Here is a 19,601-nt window from a genome sequence, read left to right as displayed (position 1 = left end):
TAATTAAAAACACTGCTGATTCCAACTATATAATGGTGCCTCAGTATATATATGGAGTGCACACTGGCACTAAGGTGGCAGTCACTGATGTACTGGGAAAGTCACACACCATTACTGAATGTAGTGGCCATTGTCTAACATAGCAGTGTTAATTGTGAGCCTCACAGGCTGAATATGGTGTTCATTCCATCCCCCAGTGGCGCAGTGGTTAGCACCATAGCCTCACAGCTCCAGCGACCCGGGTTCAATTCTGGGGACTGCCTGTGTGGAGTTTGCAAGTTCTCCCTGTGTCTGCGTGGGTTTCCTCCGGGTGCTCCGGTTTCCTCCCACATGCCAAAGACTTGCTGGTTGATAGGTTAATTGGCCGTTATAAATTGCCCCTAGTATAGGTAGGTGGTAGGGAAATATAGAGACAAGTGGGGATGTGGTAGTAATGTGGAATTAGTGTAGGATTAGTATAAAATGGGTGGTTGATGGTCGGCACAGACTCGGTGGGCCGAAGGGCCTGTTTCAGTGCTGTATCTCTAAACTAAACTAAACTGTACCCAACCTCTGTCCCACTCCATAACCTGGTTATGTCTCTACAACATGACCATGAGTTTACACTTGCAAGCATCATGTCAAGTGGCAAACAGCTTCACAGCAGAGATCATTAAAGAGCATCAGCAGGGGAAGCATTGACAGAAGTGGAGCCATAACAATGCCCTTCATCTGTGGAAGAATTCCTGGAGGATTCTGTGCCTGATTTGGACCAATGAGTTTTGAGAAATATGCTCTGCAGGTTATGGTTGACAGTAGTACTGCAATAAAGGAACAAATCTGCTTCAGTCCAGCCCTTCACATACCAGCTCAGTTACAAAGAGCTGCTTCAATGATTGAAATGAAAGGTTGAGAGAAGTTTCAAAGAATTTGTGTACTTCTCAGAAACCCTCTGTACAATTTCAAATATCCTCTTACAAGAATGTAGAAATCTTGATCTCTGGGGGAAAAACACCTGCAACTTGGCTTCCATGACTGGAGTATGGGTTCACAGGTATCAGGTAATCGTGAGTACCTCAACACTCTGTAAGCATGATACTCAACTACAGGGGGGTCTCATATCAAAGCCCTGTTCTATTGTCACCTGACGTCTAAACATGCACAGCCCCAACAGTGGTCACTGCAGATTAAGCAGTAGCACGAGTCCAGGTTGATATCCTGCTCCCGAGGAAGATTGCAGCACCCCTGTGCTGCTCCAGCTCAAATCAGCACAAGCTAGGGACTGGATCTGAGAGCTTCCTGAATTGTATGGTTCAGTAATTCTCTTGATAAATTCGCTGAGCCAAAGAGGGAGCCTATACTACAGATTTCTGTATTGCTGTCTGCACTATAATTATCAACAAACACCCACATAGTTCCTCACATCTCAAACTTTCCATACAACACCTCTCTCTACTCTCTAAATCACCGTTACACAGCTATGAGATTGTTCAATTATCCCACAGATCATTTCTGCAGACTGGGTAAAGTACAATACCTTTAATAGGACGTTCAGTTAGAATATGCACCTCCTTAATCTGCCACAGCCACACATTTTCTATGGCATTAATAGAACTATGGAAATATCCTGATCTTGTATTTACATTTATCAGACAACTCGTGTGAAAATGTTGCTGGCCACTTTACCATACAAGTAAGAGGAGGAATGACTGATGAGTAAGAAGGATTGCGTGCTGAACACGTGTGATCAAGTGTTGCGGGGGGGCTGACAAGCACCATAAATTAAAGAGCAAGAAGTTGACTGTGGTGTAACATTCTCTGCAAACTCTTCCCATCTCCTTGCAAGCCATGGGGAATTTAACAAATGTTGCTGAAAATTTTAACTAGGCATTCTGAAATGAATATATGCTGAACAGAATCAATGGGATACTTGCAACAACTGAGACTCATTACAGGGCAGCAAGTAACCTCCAAGTTCTCTGAGTATTCAGAGAGCATACAAACCTCATTTTGGCGAGAGCACTTTCTCTCAGGCTGGATATAGAGGCTGTAGATGGTGAGGAGGTAAGGCTGTCACACTTTGCTTGTCAAAGATTCACCCAGCCTGGCGACTCACAGTAACTGTTCTTTGTACCAGTATATTTGCATAAAATTTAGTTTTTAAATTTAAAAATTATTTTAGCCAAATGCTACCTGAGGCGACAGAGGATTTGTACCTTGCTGAGGCCAACCAATGGCCTTACAGAGCATACTCAGAGCATCTAGCCAGTTAAGTGGAAGCTAACTGTTACGGCCACGTAGTGCGGCGTGGGTGTCTCCCCCTGTTCAATTCCCCACCTAACTGCAGCAAGTGTATCTGTATTAGAGTTTAGCCCCTTGGTGTGTTTTTTCAAATAAACAGACAGCGACATGCTTTCTTGTAGGTTTTAAAAAACAGAAAATCAGTTGTTTGTTGATCAATACACCTTATCCTGAAATTGTCGCAACCACATCCACTCACGCATTCATTCATTTACACACACACACGCGAGGAAACAGAGAAGGGAAAGAGGAAGGTGATTTTTATTGAGGAGAAAGGTTACCATAAACCTGTTGAATTCTCTTGAGAATCAGCTTCTAGATGGATGCAGGTCTGAGATGATTGTAGATTTCTCTCTTGACTGAAGGTTCTGTTGAAGATGGTGGGTTACTACTAGCTCTCTCTGCTGTATACTGTAGATGTTGCAGGGCACTGTGTTTCCGGGCTAGGCTGAAACTCATGCTGTTACAAGGAGCTTCACCTTCTGGGTCAGTCTCTCTCTCTCTTTCTGGCTGTCTTTTTTTTAAAAAAGGTAAAACCGTGTCACTGCTCACCTCCTGTTAGGAGACATTCTCCTCTCTTCCCCATGGTGATCGCACAATAGCCCAGGACTTGGCTACTTCACACCTCCTTTGTTTCAGAAGATGACATTCAATTCTGGAATGTTTTTAGGATAGGTGTAAGATGAGTTCCATTAACAGCTTTTGGCTTTGAAGATTTGTCCTTTGTCTTTGTCAGACAGTTTGAATACATAAAAGGTCAATTTCCTTTTCTTCAGTGGGCATTTTGGACCATTGCTCACTTTTTAAAATAAAGGTTCACTTTTTAAAGACAAAGTCCATTTTTCATAACTCCATAATTGTTGTATCATTGCTCTTCCAGTATGTGAGACATAACCTTTTATTCATTTTTTAATTATTCACGTACAAAGGTCGGTCTTGAGGGTGCTTTACTAACTTCAAAAAATGCTTCCCTCAGACAAGGCTGCTCTCCCTTGAGTTTAGAAGGTTGAGGGGTCAAAATGATGAAGGGATTCAAAAGGGTCAGAGAGGGAAACTATTGCCTCTAGCGGGGCAATCCAAAACAAGGAGCTACAATCTTAAAATTAGAGCCAGGCCATTTAAGATGGAAATCAGGAAGCTTTTTTTTAAAAACACAAAGCATGGTGGAAATCTGAAACTCTCTCCTCCAAATAGTTCTAGATGCTGAGGGTGAATTGAAATTTAACACTGACATCGATAGATTTTTGTTAGGTAATGTATCAAGAGATGTGGTGCAAAAGTGGGTAAAGGGAGTTAAGATACAGATCATCCACAATCTAACTGAATGGCAGAACAGGCTTGAGGGGTTGAGTTACCTCCCTCCTTTTCTAATGGTCGGATCCTAAGGTTCAGGCTGGTCGAGTGCCTGTACAGCAATAGCTAAAGAGCCAGAATGGAATTATGAATGGGAAAATCATGTCTAAAAAGCCTCCTTGTCTTCTTTAATAGCATTACAAATAAATTAGATTGTGAAACTCCCTTTGAAAAGATTCATTCGTGCTTTCTGAAATATTTTGATAAAATCCCACACCAGAACTTTTAATCAAACTAAAAGCTATCCAAAACTAAAGTAGATTATGGGACTGGATATGATGATTTCATTAAACTGGTAGCATACTCAATGATGGATGTATCAGTAGACAGGAAGATGCTGTGTGGCACACTGCAGGAGTCAGTGCTTAGACCACTGCTGTTACAATTCAAAAAACCTGTAAGCTGGATGTTTGATTTGCAGAGAACACTAAAATAGGGAGAGCCACATGGACAAAGGATGCATTTTAACGATTGGCAGTGGAATTTAGTTCTATAATTGAGCAGAGAAACAGCAAGTGAAATTTAATACTGATGTATTTGAAGCATTGCACCACGCAGGATGGAAAGAGCATAGGAAGACGTGGAAAGGGAATCACATTATAGACAAGACTTTCAGTGGCTAGACAACGTAGCATAGGAATAAATGCAAACAGAAAGTGGCGATAAGCAAGAGAAACAATCGAGCACCAGCCTATTAAGGCTTCACAGCGGTACAGTATTCACCTTTGGTCATCACACTTCAAAAGGATTTGAATACATTGGAAAGACTGCAAAGAAGATGAAGAAGGCTTATTCCAAGTGTAAAGGCGCTGTGCTCAGAGGAAAAATGTGAGAAGCTCAAGCTCTAAAGTCTAAATAGAAGGGCGAGCGTACAAACTATGAAGTACTTAAGTATTTAGTAAGATGAACCCAGAACATTAATTCAAGACCAGTAAATCAAGAGGATGTCATTTTAAGTTCTGTATTTTAAACAGATAAATGGATAACCTTCCTAGTAAAGTATTAGAATTAAAACAAAAACAAAATACTGCAGATGCTGGAAATCGAAACGAGAAATGCTGGAAATACTCAGCAGGGCTGGCAGCATCTGTGGAGAGAGAAACAGAGTTAACGTTTCAGGTCAGTGACCCTTCTTCAGAACTGGCAAATATTAGAAATGTCAAAGGTTATAAGCAAGTAAAGTGGGGGGGCAAGAGATAACAAAGGAGAAGGTGTAGATAGGACAAGGTCACAGAATAGCTGACCAGAAGGTCATGGAGCAAAGGCAAACAATATGTTACTGGTGTGCTGAAAGACAAAACATTAGTAGATAGGGTGTTAATGGACTGAAAATTGAACAGCAGCAAGTACAAACATGAAAAAAAAACAGTGGGTAAGCAAACTGACCAAACTAAGATGAAATAAACACATACAAAAAAATTAAAAAGAAAAAAGAAAAAAATAACTAAAAATAAAAGTAAAATGGGGGGGCCCGACATGCTCTGAAATGAATGAACTCAATGTTCAGTCCAGCAGGCTGTAGTGTGCCTAATCGGTAAATGAGATGCTGTTCCTCGAGCTTGCGTTGATGTTCACTGGAACATTGCAGCAATCCCAGGACAGAGATGTGAGCATGAGAGCAGGGTGGAGTGTTGAAATGGCAAGCAATCGGAAGCTCGGGGTCCTGCTTGCGGAATGAGCGGAGATGTTCCGCAAAGCGGTCACCCAGTCTGTGTTTGGTGTCCCCAATGTAGAGGAGACCACATTGTGAGCAGCGAATACAGTATACTACATTGAAAGAAGTACAAGTAAATCGCTGCTTCACCTGAAAGGAGTGTTTGAGGCCTGGAATAGTGAGGAGAGAGGAGGTAAATGGGCAGGTATTACACCTCCTGCGATTGCAGGGGAAGGTGCTGTGGGAAGGGGACGAGGTGTCAGGGGTAATGGAGCAGTGGACCAGGGTGTCGCGGATGGAACGATCCCTTCGGAATGCTGACAGGGGAAGGGAGGGCAAGATGTGTTTGGTAGTGGCATCACGCCGGAGGTGGCGGAAATGGTGGAGGATGATCCTTTGGATATGGAGGCTGATGGGGTGGAAAGTGAGGACAAGGGGAACCCTGTCCTGGTTCTGGGAGGGAGGGGAAGGGGTGAGGGTAGAGGTGCGGGAAATGGGCCGGACACAGTTGAGGGCCCCATCAACCACAGTGGGGGGGAATCCTCGGTTGAGGAAAAAGGAAGACATATCAGAAGCCCTGTCATGGAAGGTTGCATCATCAGAGCAGATGCATCGGAGACGGAGAAACTGAGAGAATAGAATGGAGTCCTTACAGGAGGCAGGGTGTGATGAAGTGTAGTCGAGGTAGCTGTGGGAGTCGGTGGGCTTATAATGGATATTGGTAGACAGCCAATCCCCAGAAATGGAGACAGAGAAGTCGAGGAAGGGAAGGGAAGTGTCGGAGATGGACCATGTAAAGGTGAGAGAAGGGTAGAAATTAGAAGCCAAGTTATAAAGTTTTCCAGTTCGGGGCGGGAGCAGGAAATGGCACCGATACAGTCATCAATGTACCAGAAAAAGAGTTGAGGGAGGGGGCCTGAGTAGGACTGGAACAAAGAATGTTCGACATATCCCACAAAAAGACAGGCATAACTAGGACGCATGCGGGTACCCAAAGCAACACCTTTTACTTGAAGGAAGTGAGTGGAGTTGAAGGAGAAGTTGTTCAACGTGAGAACAAGTTCAGCCAGGCGGAGGAGGGTGCTGGTGGATGGGGACTGGTTGGGCCTCTGTTCAAGGAAGAAGCAGAGAGCCCTCAAACCGTCCTGGTGGGGGATGGAGGTGTAGAGAGATTGGACGTCCATATTGAAGAGGAGGCGGTTGGGGCCAGGAAACTGGAAATTGTCAAAATGACGTAGGGCGTCACAGATATAGGTGGGAAGAGACTGGACCAGCGGAGAAAAGATAGAGTCAAGATAGGAAGAAATAAGTTCAGTGGGGCAGGAGCAGACTGACACAATGGGTCTACTGGGACAGTCCTGTTTGTGGATTTTGGGAAGGAGGTAGAAGCAGGCTGTCCAGGGTTGCGGGACTATGAGGTTGGAAGCTGTAGAGGGAAGATCTGCAGAGGAGATGAAGTCAGTGACAGTCCTGTGGACAGTAGCTTGATGTTTGGTGGTGGTGTCATTGTCCAGAGGGATGTAGGAAGAAGTGTCTGTGAATTGGCGCTGAGCCTCTGCAAGGTAGAGGTCGGTACGCCATACAACAACAGCACCACCCTTGTCTGCAGGTTTGATGACCATGTCAGGGTTAGACCTGAGAGAACAGAGTGCCTCAAGTTCAGAGGGGGACAGGTTAGAGTGAGTGAGGGGGGGGCAGAGAAATTGAGATGATCAATGTCTCGCCAACAGTTTTCAACGAAAAGAATTAAAACCTTTTGAATGCTAGGCTGGGAGAGTTGAGCACTTGAGGGGTGAGCTTCAGCAGGCTGAATAGCCTTTTCTCATCCTGGATAGTTCTTTATTCTCCTTTACTCAGCACTTCTGCTCAACAACCTAGAGTGGAAAACAATGCTGTTATTCCACAGTGGTACAATACCACCTCAAATGTCCTCAGACAAGAAGAGGCAGATGGTGAAGGCCACATACTGCAAGAGGCTGAATGGGATGGAAAAAATAAAAATGTCAAGGAGAAAAAAACATGAAAGGTAACAACTGAAATGGGAAGTGTAGAGAACCATAGACACACTAGTATGTAGGAAAATATTGTCACTATGTACATTCAGTATATTGCTGTTAATACAATAAAGTGAGGAAAATCACACCCTCTCAATGTGCCTTAATGCAATGCAGTACACTTAAAACAAAGAATGACATAGCATGTACAGCACAGAAACATTCAGCCCAACTGTCCATGCCTGTGCTTATGCTCCACAAAAAAACCTCTTCCCATCCTTCTTCATCTCACCAAATCAGCATATCCTTCTATTCCTTTCTCCATGTTTATCCAGCCTTCCCTTAAATACATCTATACTATTTGCCTTACCTATTCCTTACGGTAGCCGGTTCCACATTCTCACCACTCTCTGGGTAAAGAAGTTTCTCCTGAATTCCCTATTGGATTTATTAGTGACTACCTTATATTTATGGTCCCTAGTTTTGGACACCCTTATCTGCACTCATATAACACCTTTCATATGCTCAGGACACCCCAAAGTACTTTATGACCAATGAAGCACTTTAGAACTGTTGTCACTGATGTAATGTAGGAAACGCAACACTCAATTTGTGCAAAGCAAGGTTTCACAATTAGCAATATGATAATGGGCAGATAACCTATTTTTACTGATGTTGGCTGAGGGATTAAGATTAGCCAGGACACCAAGGAGAAAGCCCTTGCTGTTCTTCAAAAAGCCCTGCGAGATCTTTTACATCAACCTCAGAGGGCAGGCGGGGCCTTGATTTAACATCTCATCTGAAAGATACCATCTCCAAAAGTGCAGCACTCCCGCCGTACTGCATTGAAGTTTCAGTCTGGATTTTTGTGCTCAAGTCTCTGGAGTGGGACTTGCACCCACAACATTGAGAGACAAGTGTATGTGAGGCAAATCTGACATTTAATATCCTTGAATTCTTTAACTCAGAATGCTCTGGATCTGAATGGACAAAACTCTATAATTGCACTGCTGGGTATCTACTTGAGCTCGTGTGAAGTTTCACACACCTACAATTAGGCTTTACTAATTAAGTAAAAACGCTCTGATATTCCAGTTGATATGCCAGATTAAAAAGGTTAAATTAAGACAGCCTGTGAATGAACAGTTGTATCAAATTAAAAAGCAATGTCATTACATCTTTTTAGTATTTATTTCTTCAGTATATTCTAGGTTATCACCTTTTCTTCTACAGTTACAATTAATCCCTCCTAATAAATAGAATTTTACAAGTAAAGAGACGTTTACAGATACAAACTACTGGTTAGAAAGTGTACATGTCACCTCACAATACTGATGGAGGTGGGAGGCATGGGAAGTGCCAGTTAAAAAGGACAAAAACAGCAGATCTTACGCGTACAATACTGGATATTCTGCATGTCGTAACAGAGATGAAGCACTCTGCATCAATGCCCTCCTTATGACAGGTTCACTGAAGTTCGTAATGGTAGAATAGATAAGACTGCACATTGTAAGCAGCTGTCTTACAAGTTAAGGATAAATGTGCCTCACTTAAACTCATCCATAGTGCCAGGCTTGTTGGTTACATCATGTGATTTAATGTTAAATCACATTAAAACCTTTATCTAGTGAAGCAAATGGTGAGAGGAGGGCATGAGGATCATATATGTATCATTCTGAGGCACTTTAAATGTGATCATTGAGGAGGTATGGTTGTGTTATTGGACTAGTAATCCAGAGAACTTAAAATTCAAATTCCATTATTTGAATTTTTTATACATATTCCAGATCTGTAAAAATCTGGGATCAGTAAAAGTGACCATGAAGCTGTCAGATTGATGTAAAAACCCAACTGGTTCACTAACATCCTTTAGGGAAGGAAATCTGCCGTCCTTACCCCATCTGGTTGATATATGACTCCAGTCCCACGCCAAAGTGTTCAACTCTTCACTGTCCTCTGAAATGGTTTAGAAAGCCTCTCAGTTGCATCAAACCAAAACAAAGTAAAAAAAAAAGACTTCAGCAGTTCAAGAAGACGGCCCAACACCACCTTCTCAAAGGCAACTAGGGATGGGTAATAAATGCTGGTCTTACCGAGAATAAACAAACATTTTTATTGTAATTGGCAGGAACAGGCAGCCAGCTTGTTATACGTTTGAATTGTAATACAAGAGTTAGAATTTTGATTCAGTTGAAAAGAAAGCTCCTGAAATTTTCACCAACAGCATTTGGGATTACCAAACATATGGAGAATAGTTTCCCAACAGCTGGGTTGTTGCAGCTCAAGAGATTTTGGATATAAGCAAGAAGAATTTCAGAGCAGAATGTTTCATCAAATGCAGTTCTCTCTAGGAGTTGAAGAGCTACACAAATCGCTTACAGTCCCTTCACTGTCTGAAAGTGTCATTTTAAAAAAAAAATCACAAGAACAAAATGCAATTGCTATCAAATATGTGACCATGACCTCAGGCAGTGTCTAAAGACAACTTGCCAAGAATGAGGTACACATTATTTCGCCACATGAACATTTAAACTTAAAATTGTTGCTGGGAAGAAAAGAGCACCTATCACAAGGAATTGCCAGGCCCCTTGCCGGAAAGACCTTTTTTGCATAGTAACAGACAGTACTTGGAACAGTCAAAGTGGCCACTCCCTGCTCCAATTTAATCCACAATGGACTTTTGATTACCAGACGTTGAAGGTGGAGAGGCTAGCATTCCAGATTAACTGCTAAAATGGCCAAATACACAAACAGACATGGTCAGACCAGTTTAGTCACATGACTAACTGACTTTGATTTTTTTTTTAATTTGAACTTGCCACAGAGTTTTAAAACGCAGAAAGCTTTTTGCTCCTGGACTGAAAAGATCTTTCTCCTGTCTGCTCCCATCGCTTTCTCACGGAACTGAAGACCCATTGAAGACACATGAACCACAAGAGAGAAAAGTGTCCTACAGTGAACAAGGTTCAAGAAGAATGGGCCCCAACGAAAAGCAAGACTACCTACAATCAAGGGCTACAGCGAGCTTGAAGCACATTAAAAACCCCTCTTCAGAGATTGCCTCAAACTTTTTCACTTTATTTTTCTTCTGCTCTTTTCTGTCTCCATTTGCATGTGCATATCGTGTATGCATGCTAGCATGGTGCACGGCGTGTTCCTGTAGGCGTTAACCGAATTAGAGTTTAAGTTTTTATAAATGTCACTTGCCTTCTTTAAACCTAAGAAAGCCTGTTTATGCTCATTTCTTTGCGTTATAATTGGAAAGTAGTGAACGAGGAGTCACCAAGGGGGAGCTCAAAACCGTGTGTTTAAAATTAAACCCTGTTACAATAAGACCACGTGAAGACAGTAAAAGACCCCTGGACACCTTTCTCATCTGGTCGTAACACAAAGTTTAAACATTTTAGACACTTTACTGAATATTAGTGTTCTACATCAGTGCTCTTCACATTTTTTCTGCAGGAACCTTCTGCAAATAAACCATTCCCAGAGACATGCTGTAAATATTGGCACGATCCTGGAGATCCTCTGTCCTAACTTCTAGACGACCTTGTCAGCTGCCCAAAGCAAAGCAGAGCCATCACTACAGAAAGGATTTTTTCCCTGACTACTAGCGTACAGCAATAAAAGCAGGACATCAGTAAATAATCAGGTACAAGAATTCATTGACAGACAGTAATCGGATGACCTCAGGGAGCTCTCTGATCCAAGGACAAAAACCTATGTTCTAATTCAACACAAACAGAATCGTGTTGCTTTATAAAAAAAAATTACAAAGAAGGAAAAAAGGATTTCAGTCCCAGGACCTCAGCAGCCAAGTGGTTAAGCTACAATGCACATGGAAATAAACAGCAATTCCCTTTGAATACAGCCCTCCATTATACCATAATGATCATAGCCCACACTCTCGCACATACAGATACTGTGAGTTCATTGTATACAGCCCTGGGATATGTTCAAACTTGCTGCACTATTCGCTCATTATCATCTTTAAAACCCCAGACTAAGTTCAGAAAGGCTATCATCTCCTGAGGCTACATACTATTCAAGGCAGTCTATGGGATGGACAACGTCATAGGAAGAAAGAGAAAACTCAAATCAAAAAAGCAGCTCTGCCTTCCACCCTGGAGAGATTTTGTTCTCATCTCCCCAAACCATGCATACCCCATCTACACTGTCAGAAATACTGCAAAAATCACTCCATAGGACCACACCACACAGGTGGTGAACATTTAAAGCCGGCAATGGTTACAATTTATTCCTATTCCACACAGAATGAATGTTAAAATGTAAAAGACAGGCTGATTCTTTGTCCAGTGATGTTTCTATTTGAACAGATGGCCATTTACAGCAGTTGTCCCAATTTTAGTATTTGTGCTGCCAAGCAAGATTCCATTGTATTTCAATAGGAAGTTTTAAACTGGAAGTCTGCTGAAGACTGGTGCTAACCAGTATGTAAAATAGTTCGCAAGTGCACACAATTATGTGCTAATGGAATTTCTAACACAGTCAAGTGTACTTCCCCAATCCATCCAAGCAGGGTACCATGCTCAAACTGACTGTCACGCTGGTGGGGAAGAGATTAGGCTTTTAAGTGTAATAACATCAATCCACAATGGAGTGAACCAAACACACTCTCTCCTGCAATCCTCATCCTCTAAAGCTGCTTTTACACAGGGTTTCAGGTGTTACTGTCTCTGGCGTCAAGCCTGAATTCACTGAAGCCAGCAGTAATCGTTAGATTTATCCTGTTTTCAAAGCACTCACTTCTCACAGGTTGAATTGAGAAGTTATACTTGCATTGTTGGTGTATTTGCAGTTTGTGAACTTTACGTTCACAGGTTCTCCATCATACTTCGACTGAAATCCTGGTTCAAAGAAACTGAGTAAATTCATGGCGATATCTCCCCACTATTCTGCTCCTCTCAAATCCTAGTGCCAGAGAGAAGACAGAAAAGGGAGGGAGCAAGAAAAAAAATTATATTAAGAAAGTGCAAGTTACTAATTGATCTGTATACAGAGCTCAACGGCTTCTGCTGGCACACATTTGCATTTGCAGTGCAAACCGCATTACTTTAACAACTAGGCAATCCCCCCCTCCTACTCTCCTTCCTGTAAAAATCAAGGGACACAACTTGCAAGTGATGCCTTCTCAATCACCAGAGCAGGACTCTGGCAGGTGAACACTGAACTCCTAAACGGCTGAGCTCTGATCCCAGAGGCATGTGACACTTCAAGTACGCTTGTCTTGGCCTGGCTGAATTTTGTTTGGTCTCAAGCAGCCTGCTGGTTAGCTGTCAGAGAGCAAAAGGAGCCCAACTCTGAACAGGAGAGGTGTTCTTGTGGGGGGGAGGTTGGAAGAGAGAAAGGGGGGCTCAAAAAATGGGTACATTGCATCTGCTCAACAACCATAAAACAACAATATCAATATTGGCGAGAACTCTCCAACCCCAGCTCAATCCCAACATTCAATTTAGGTAATGCTTAGCAGCTGGCAACAGTGTAGGGAGGAAAAACTAAAATGGGGCTAAAAGATTCAAAGCAAAACAGTCCAGTGCAGAGGGGGAAAAGAAGTTTATCAAGGCAACAGTCGAAGAAATGTCACTTCATGGTTTTAGGATTAATTTCCTAACAAGGCTTAGATTAAAAGGTCTAACCTGTTTGAAACACTGCTGCTAACACAGCTAGGAATTAAAATACAATTGTGTGTCCTATTGGAGACAACTTCAGGATTTGATTCAAATCCAGCAGTACAGAACCAACCTTTAACAACTTAATACAACTAGTAAAAAATCAACTGCTGAGAGACAAGATGGATTGGTCAGACCAGGGATTCAAATAAACAGCTTAACTTTACTCCTTGGTAAGGGCTTCATTTGTTTAATTAAGGGTCTCCCTAGGTCTGAAAATTCAAATCGAATCAAGCCACTTCAACACAGCAGGGTCCAGACAGATCAAGCCACCTCAACACAGCTACCTCTGAATCCTTCCTGGAGCTAACAGTGGCTACAAAATTCACTGGCACTGGTGCACAACACTGGTTGCAAAAGTGACACATGTACTGTCCAAGAAATTATCCTGATTATAGACTGGGATATGAATAGCGTAAAGGGCAGAGAGGCAGAAGAGTTTCTGAAATGTGTTCAGGAGAATTTTCTTCATCCATATGTTCCCATCTTAACAAGGAAGGAGGCATTGCTGGATCTGGTTCTGGGGAATGTTGTGGGTCAAGCGGATCAAGTGTCAGGACGGGAACATCTACAGGACATAGTAAAAAGTTCAGATTAGCTATGGAAAGGACAAGAAGAAATCCAGAGTAAAAAAAAATTAATTGGGGGAAGGACAAATTTCAGTGGCGTGAGAATACATCTGTCCCAGATAAACTGGAATCAAAGACTGGCAGGCAAAACTGTAATTGAATAATGGGCTGCCTTTAAAGAGGAGATAGTTCAGGTACAGTTGTGGTACATTCCCACAAAGGGAAAAGGTATAACAAACAAAGCCAAAGCTTCCTGGATGATGAAAGAGATAGAAAATAAGAGGAAGCAGAAAAATGGAGCGTATGACAGATGTCAGGTAGATAATACAAGTGAGAACCAAGCTGAATATAGAAAGTTCAGAGGGGAGATGAGAAAAAGAGCAAAAAGCATAAGAGATCTGCAACAGCTAATTTAAAATGGAATCCAAAATCATCTATAGGCATATAAATAGTAAAAATGTAGTAAAAGGAGGCTTGGGGCCAATTAGGGACCAAAAAGGGGATTTATGCATGGAGGCAGTGGGCATGGAGAATTGCAAATGTTACACTGTTGTTCAAAAAAGGTGTAAGGATAAGCCCAGCAATTACAGGTCAGTCAGTTTAACCTCAGTGGTGGAAAAGCTTTTAGAAACAATAATTTGGGATAAAATTAACCGTCACTTAGACAAATGTGGATTAACTAACGAAAGCCAGCACGGATTTGTTATAGGCAAATCCTGTTTAACTAACTTATACAGTCCAAGTCATCTCGGCACAGAAAGACGCCTTTCAGCCCATTAACTGGATTTAAGTTTTCTGATGAGGTAACACGGAGGGTTGATGAGGATAATATGATTGATGTGGTGTGCATGGACTTCCAAAAGGTGTTTGACAAAGTGCCACTAAACAGGCTTGTTAGCAAAGTTAAAACCTATGGAATAAAAGGGTATGGATACGAAGTTGGCTGAGTGACAGGAAACAAAGAATGATGGTGAGTGGCTGATTTTCAGACTGAAGAAAGGTATATAGTGGGGTTCCTATCAGGACCACTGCTTTTCTTGATATATATATATCAATAGCCTGGACTTGGGTGTACACGGCACAATTTCAAAATTTGCAATTGACAAAACTTTGAAGTATTGTGAACTGTAGGGGGCAGAATTATAAACCTCAAGAGGACATAGACAGGCTAGTGGAATGGGCAGACACATGGCAGATGAAATTTAATGCAGAGAAGTGTGAAGTGATTCATTTTGGTAGGAAGAACAAGGAGAGGCGATATAAAGGGTACAATGCTAAAGTGGGTGCAGGAGCAGAGGGACCTGGGGGCATATGTACACAAATTATTGAAGGTAGCAGAACAGGTTGAGAAAGCGGTTAATACGGCATACAGGATCCGGAGCTTTATAAATAGAGCACAAAAGCAAGAAAGTTACGGTGAACCTTTATAAAACACTGGTTCAGCCTCAACTAGAGTATTTTGCCCAATTCTGGACATCAGACTTTAGAAAGGATGTGAACTTGGGGAAGGTGCAGAAAAGATTTACGAGAATGGTTCCAGGGATGAGGGGCTTCAGTTATGTGAATAGACTAAAGAAGTTGGGTTTGTTCTCCTTAGAGAAGGTTGAGAGAAGATTTAATAGAGGTGTTCAAAATCATGAGGGTTCTGGACAGAGTAGATAGGGAGAAATAAAGAAATGCTGGAAATACTCAACAGGTCAGGCATCATCTGTGGAGAGAGAAGCAGAGTTAACATTTCAGGTCAGTGACCTTTCATCAGAACAAATAGGGAGAAACTGTTCCCATTGGTGGAAGAGTCGAGAATCAGAGGTCACCGATTTAAGCTGATTGGCAAAAGAACCAATGCTGACAAGACAAACTGTGTTTATGCAGCAAGTAGTCAGGATTCAGAATGCACTGTCTGAGAGTGTGGTGGAGGCAGATTTAATCATGGTTTTCAAAAGGGAATTGGATAATTATCTTGAGAAAAAATCTGCCGGGATACAGTGAAACATCGGGGGAGTGGGATGAGCTGAGTTACTCTTAGAGAGCCAACATGGACAAGAGGGGCCAAATGTGCTGTAAACATTCTATGATTCAATGAAACCAAGAGGAATCAACGAAGAGTTCTGGTACCAAGTGGTGTTATACTGTACTTGTTAATATTTAAATAATTTATTTATAAATTGTACAAATATATATCTAAAATTGAGATGAAAACAGATCTCGTACACATTAACACAGCACTTGCTTAGAATTGAAGTGCCAAGGAGCTCCTGGCAGCTTTACTGCTCTCTTACCTCCTACTAATAGACAAATCTGGGAATGGAGATGGTATCAAGTGTTTCACCCAATCGTAAAAATAGTTTTAACAAGTACTTTGCTTATTCCTTCTGTTACAAGGGTTTTATTTTTGTACTAAAACCTTAGAATTCTGTGTGTTTTAAAAAAATGAAAAAAGTATTTCAGTTGACATGGACACCTGCAAATAGCTGAAATGTTTGGATGTTGACTTTGTATTCTTTCTTTTCTTTTGGGCCTCCTTATCTCGAGAGACAATATGGCGGTCCACCAGCTACCGCCTCAAAGACACACACAATATGGCGGCCGTTGCCCTTCCCACTCTATGTGGAGGAATCTGTCAATCACAGACAAGTAATGTTTAAAGGTTCTTGTGAACTGCTCTCGGTTTTAATATTACATTATACTAGATTAGATACATAGTGTACATGTGCATTGCATTTTACTGTGTCATCTGTTGTATATGTTGCATTGTGTGTCACCTAGGTTACATTGTGTGATAATATTGTATGTTATACTCTGCATATTCTTTTGGGCCTCCTTATCTCGAGAGACAATGGATACGCGCCTGGAGGTGGTCAGTGGTTTGTGAAGCAGCGCCTGGAGTGGCTATAAAGGCCAATTCTGGAGTGACAGGCTCTTCCACAGGTGCTGCAGAGAAATTTGTTTGTTGGGGCTGTTGCACAGTTGGCTCTCCCCTTGCGCCTCTGTCTTTTTTCCTGCCAACTACTAAGTCTCTTCGACTCGCCACAATTTAGCCCTGTCTTTATGGCTGCCCGCCAGCTCTGGCGAATGCTGGCAACTGACTCCCACGACTTGTGATCAATGTCACACGATTTCATGTCGCGTTTGCAGACGTCTTTATAACGGAGACATGGACGGCCGGTGGGTCTGATACCAGTGGCGAGCTCGCTGTACAATGTGTCTTTGGGGATCCTGCCATCTTCCATGCGGCTCACATGGCCAAGCCATCTCAAGCGCCGCTGACTCAGTAGTGTGTATAAGCTGGGGGTGTTGGCCGCTTCAAGGACTTCTGTGTTGGAGATATAGTCCTGCCACCTGATGCCAAGTATTCTCCGAAGGCAGCGAAGATGGAATGAATTGAGACGTCGCTCTTGGCTGGCATACGTTGTCCAGGCCTCGCTGCCGTAGAGCAAGGTACTGAGGACACAGGCCTGATACACTCGGACTTTTGTGTTCCGTGTCAGTGCGCCATTTTCCCACACTCTCTTGGCCAGTCTGGACATAGCAGTGGAAGCCTTACCCATGCGCTTGTTGATTTCTGCATCTAGAGACAGGTTACTGGTGATAGTTGAGCCTAGGTAGGTGAACTCTTGAACCACTTCCAGAGCGTGGTCGCCAATATTGATGGATGGAGCATTTCTGACATCCTGCCCCATGATGTTCGTTTTCTTGAGGCTGATGGTTAGGCCAAATTCATTGCAGGCAGACGCAAACCTGTCGATGAGACTCTGCAGGCATTCTTCAGTGTGAGATGTTAAAGCAGCATCGTCAGCAAAGAGGAGTTCTCTGATGAGGACTTTCCGTACTTTGGACTTCGCTCTTAGACGGGCAAGGTTGAACAACCTGCCCCCCGATCTTGTGTGGAGGAAAATTCCTTCTTCAGAGGACTTGAACGCATGTGAGAGCAGCAGGGAGAAGAAAATCCCAAAAAGTGTGGGTGCGAGAACACAGCCCTGTTTCACACCACTCAGGATAGGAAAGGGCTCTGATGAGGAGCCACCATGTTGAATTGTGCCTTTCATATTGTCATGGAATGAGGTGATGATACTTAGTAGCTTTGGTGGACATCCGATCTTTTCTAGTAGTCTGAAGAGACCACGTCTGCTGACGAGGTCAAAGGCTTTGGTGAGATCAATGAAAGCAATGTAGAGGGGCATCTGTTGTTCACGGCATTTCTCCTGTATCTGACGAAGGGAGAACAGCATGTCAATAGTCGATCTCTCTGCACGAAAGCCACACTGTGCCTCAGGGTAGACGCGCTCGGCCAGCTTCTGGAGCCTGTTCAGAGCGACTCGAGCAAAGACTTTCCCCACTATGCTGAGCAGGGAGATTCCACGGTAGTTGTTGCAGTCACCGCGGTCACCTTTGTTTTTATAGAGGGTGATGATGTTGGCATCGCGCATGTCCTGGGGTACTGCTCCCTCGTCCCAGCACAGGCATAGCAGTTCATGTAGTGCTGAGAGTATAGCAGGCTTGGCACTCTTGATTATTTCAGGGGTAATGCTGTCCTTCCCAGGGGCTTTTCCGCTGGCTAGGGAATCAATGGCATCACTGAGTTCCGATTTGGTTGGCTGTATGTCCAGCTCATCCATGACTGGTAGAGGCTGGGCTGCATTGAGGGCAGTCTCAGTGACAGCATTCTCCCTGGAGTACAGTTCTAGGTAGTGCTCAACCCAGCGGTCCATCTGTTTGCGTTGGTCAGTGATTATGTCCCCCGATTTAGATTTGAGGGGGGTGATCTTCTTGATGGTTGGCCCAAGAGCTCTCTTCATGCCATCATACATTCCTCTGATGTTTCCGGTGTCTGAGGCCAGCTGAATATGACTGCATAGGTGTTGCCAGTAGTCGTTTGCGCAACGCCTAGCTGTTCTTTGTGCAGTACTTCTGGCTGCTTTAAGTGCTGCGGATGTTAAATCGCTGGGGGCTTTCTTGTAGTTCAAAAGTGCAATGCGCTTAGCGGCTATGACAGGTTCCAGCTCTTCATTATGAGATTGAAACCAGTCTGCATTTCTCTTCGCACTTTTGCCGTAGGTGGTCAAAGCTGACTCATAGATGGCGTCTCTGATGTGGGCCCACTTGGTCTCAGCATCCCCTGTGGGAGTGTTTTGAAGGGCTGTTACAAGTGAATTTAGAAATTTTTGTAACAGCTGTGGGTGAGAAATTCTGCTCGTGTTGATGCGCGGGTGGCCCTTCTGCTTGGAATGATGCAACTTCTTTGGTCTGAGTCTAACCTTGCTGCACACCAGGGAGTGGTCGGTGTCGCAGTCCGCACTGTGGAAGCTGCGTGTGATTTGAACACTGTTTAAGGCGGCTCGCCTTGTGACAATGAGGTCTAGCTGGTGCCAACGACGTGATCTTGGGTGCCTCCATGAAACCTGGTGACAGGGTTTAGTGTGAAAGAACGAGTTGGTGATGCAGAGGTTATGATAGGTTATGATAGGTTATGACTTTGTATACTAGAATAGGAAAACAAGCAGTTTCAAGGAAGCCAGCCAGGGGTTTTTGACCCTCTCAGAGCAACACTGTGAATGACAGGGGAGATACTGTGTCTGGTCACGTGATCGGCTCAAGAAGGTTTACTTTCACTTTGGACCTTTTTAAAAAAAAAAGTGAATTGGACAAAGAGCAGGCATTTGAAATTTGGTTTTTGACCTGCCTGAAGATCAAAGTGGAAGACCCAGAAAAAGACCTCTCCCTGTAAAGGAAAAATGCATCTCTTGAAAAAAAACAACCTGTATTTTAAAGGTGGCAGATAGATATTGCCTCCTGTTTCTGAACAATTCCTGCACCCAGTGTGGTTCCTGTTGCCTCCTGTGTTTTGGGAAATCCTGGAATCAGAAGAAAGCTTCTACTGCTGTACTGCTGCTGTGAGTCCTAAGCAGACCTGTTGCAACAGCCCTGCCAAAAGATCTATGTGACACCTGCTGTAGTCGAATTGCCATTACAGACATCAACCTTGCCTGCAGAGACTTTGAGTGGCACCCGGCTATTTGACTCTGAGGCACCTCAGCCAACCAAAGAATTTCCTACCAGAACG

At 43.1% G+C, this 19,601-nt stretch overlaps 1 protein-coding gene across 3 annotated transcripts in view; it reads right to left on the bottom strand.

Moving 5' to 3' along the window:
* The window catches only part of capn15 (calpain 15), a 289,848-nt gene that overhangs the window by 260,090 nt on the left and 10,157 nt on the right, over nt 1-19,601 (bottom strand). Inside the window, exon 1 of one of the 3 annotated variants that reach the window (XM_068056645.1) lies at nt 9,178-9,194. The exons of the other annotated variants lie outside the window; for them this stretch is intronic. Within the exon in view, the coding sequence (XP_067912746.1) occupies nt 9,178-9,182 (5 nt within the window). The 5' untranslated portion in view covers nt 9,183-9,194. Of the gene's footprint in view, nt 1-9,177; nt 9,195-19,601 lie in introns of those variants that run through there. 3 annotated transcript variants of the gene reach the window in all.

Source organism: Heterodontus francisci, chromosome 24 (assembly GCF_036365525.1).
Source record: "Heterodontus francisci isolate sHetFra1 chromosome 24, sHetFra1.hap1, whole genome shotgun sequence".
Lineage (NCBI taxonomy): Eukaryota > Metazoa > Chordata > Chondrichthyes > Heterodontiformes > Heterodontidae > Heterodontus > Heterodontus francisci.
The sequence above is the reverse complement of the archived record's forward strand: the minus strand, read 5'-3'. Positions and strand labels throughout refer to the sequence as shown.